The 741-nt window shown below is 54.8% G+C and overlaps 1 protein-coding gene across 1 annotated transcript; it reads right to left on the reverse strand.

Annotated features, from left to right (window-relative positions):
* Nucleotides 1-122: 122 nt before the first annotated feature.
* On the reverse strand, nucleotides 123-533 carry Pmar_PMAR028537 (hypothetical protein; the record flags this gene model as incomplete). Its single annotated transcript, XM_002782819.1, has 1 exon — nucleotides 123-533. A coding segment is annotated over one exon (411 nt), but the record flags the coding sequence as incomplete, so codon positions are not given.
* Between the last annotated feature and the right edge of the window lie 208 nt (nucleotides 534-741).

The raw sequence follows: 741 nt of genomic DNA on the forward strand, positions 1-741 counted from the left end.
CGTACCTTAGACCCATCCCGCCGGTGAGGACAGGAAGGGCCTATATGCCCTATCTTCGCACATCTAAAACACACAGATGGCATACGGGATGTCTGCCATCTGGTGCATAGATGATTTAATACCAGTCGGGTCTTTCCTTCTCCACCAGCCGCAAGACGGTGATAGAGAGTCGGAGAGACCGACAAGACCATATGCTGGCCTCTCCAGAACACGGAGGAGACCAGCTTAGAACCATCAATGTCCTTGGTTAAGATTGGATTACCTTCCTTAACCATGCAACCTAGTTGGTCAACAGTGACACCGCGGGCAACCGCAGGATTGAAGCAGACAATCCGCGGCCACAAGCCAGAGCGAATCTTGGCAGTGTAACCCTGCATGTTGTTCAAAGATTGAACACATGTGGTACCTTGACCCTCGTCGCAGAGGACTAGTCCCATGCCTCCCTTGATCGGGAAGGTGGAACTGATGGTGATCGCGCCATTTAGAAGCCCAAGGGCCCGAGTACGGAAGGCCATGAACTCCGCCGCCGTCATGTCAGGCACATCATCGTTGTCTGAGCGGAGCTCAACAACACCGGACTTCTTGTTGGTGGCTTTCTTAGCCCGTTCCAACGCAGCCCTCGTGGCACCTTGGGGTGTAGAACCCTTACCCTTGCCCTTGCCCTTGCCAGCCTTGGGGGCCGCTGGTGTTGCGATAGTGCGCGGATGTTCTGGTGTGGAACCATTAGGGCGCCGTCTTTTG

This window comes from Perkinsus marinus (genome assembly GCF_000006405.1).
Source record: "Perkinsus marinus ATCC 50983 genomic scaffold scf_1104296938124, whole genome shotgun sequence".
NCBI lineage: Eukaryota > Perkinsozoa > Perkinsida > Perkinsidae > Perkinsus > Perkinsus marinus.